At 40.7% G+C, this 275-nt stretch overlaps 1 protein-coding gene across 1 annotated transcript in view; it reads left to right on the top strand.

Annotated features, from left to right (window-relative positions):
- LOC119592512 (insulin gene enhancer protein ISL-1-like) overlaps positions 1-275 on the top strand; it is a gene marked incomplete in the record, with an annotated part of 47762 nt that overhangs the window by 26948 nt on the left and 20539 nt on the right. The window contains 1 exon segment of the mRNA XM_037941362.1: positions 99-197. Coding sequence (XP_037797290.1) covers positions 99-197 — 99 coding nt within the window.

The following is a 275-nucleotide window of genomic DNA, read 5'->3' as shown; positions in this document are numbered from 1 at the left end:
TACGCACACTTAATCCAAACGGACATAACGCATAATGCACGAAGAAAAAAACCCAAAAAGAAACCATTTTAATATCCCCGAAATCTCTCTCATTTCAGATTATTCGGCGCAAAATGTGATAAATGTGGCAGAATGTTCGAGAAGACCGACCTGGTGATGCGAGCACGGACGAAAATCTACCACTTGGATTGCTTTAGGTAAGGCAGGCATACCGAGAACTGGGAGCATACAGGGACATGAATAAATTAGTAGATAAGTAGGATATATATTACCTG

Source organism: Penaeus monodon, chromosome 30 (assembly GCF_015228065.2).
Source record: "Penaeus monodon isolate SGIC_2016 chromosome 30, NSTDA_Pmon_1, whole genome shotgun sequence".
In the NCBI taxonomy this organism is placed as follows: Eukaryota; Metazoa; Arthropoda; class Malacostraca; order Decapoda; family Penaeidae; genus Penaeus; species Penaeus monodon.
The sequence above is the reverse complement of the archived record's forward strand: the minus strand, read 5'-3'. Positions and strand labels throughout refer to the sequence as shown.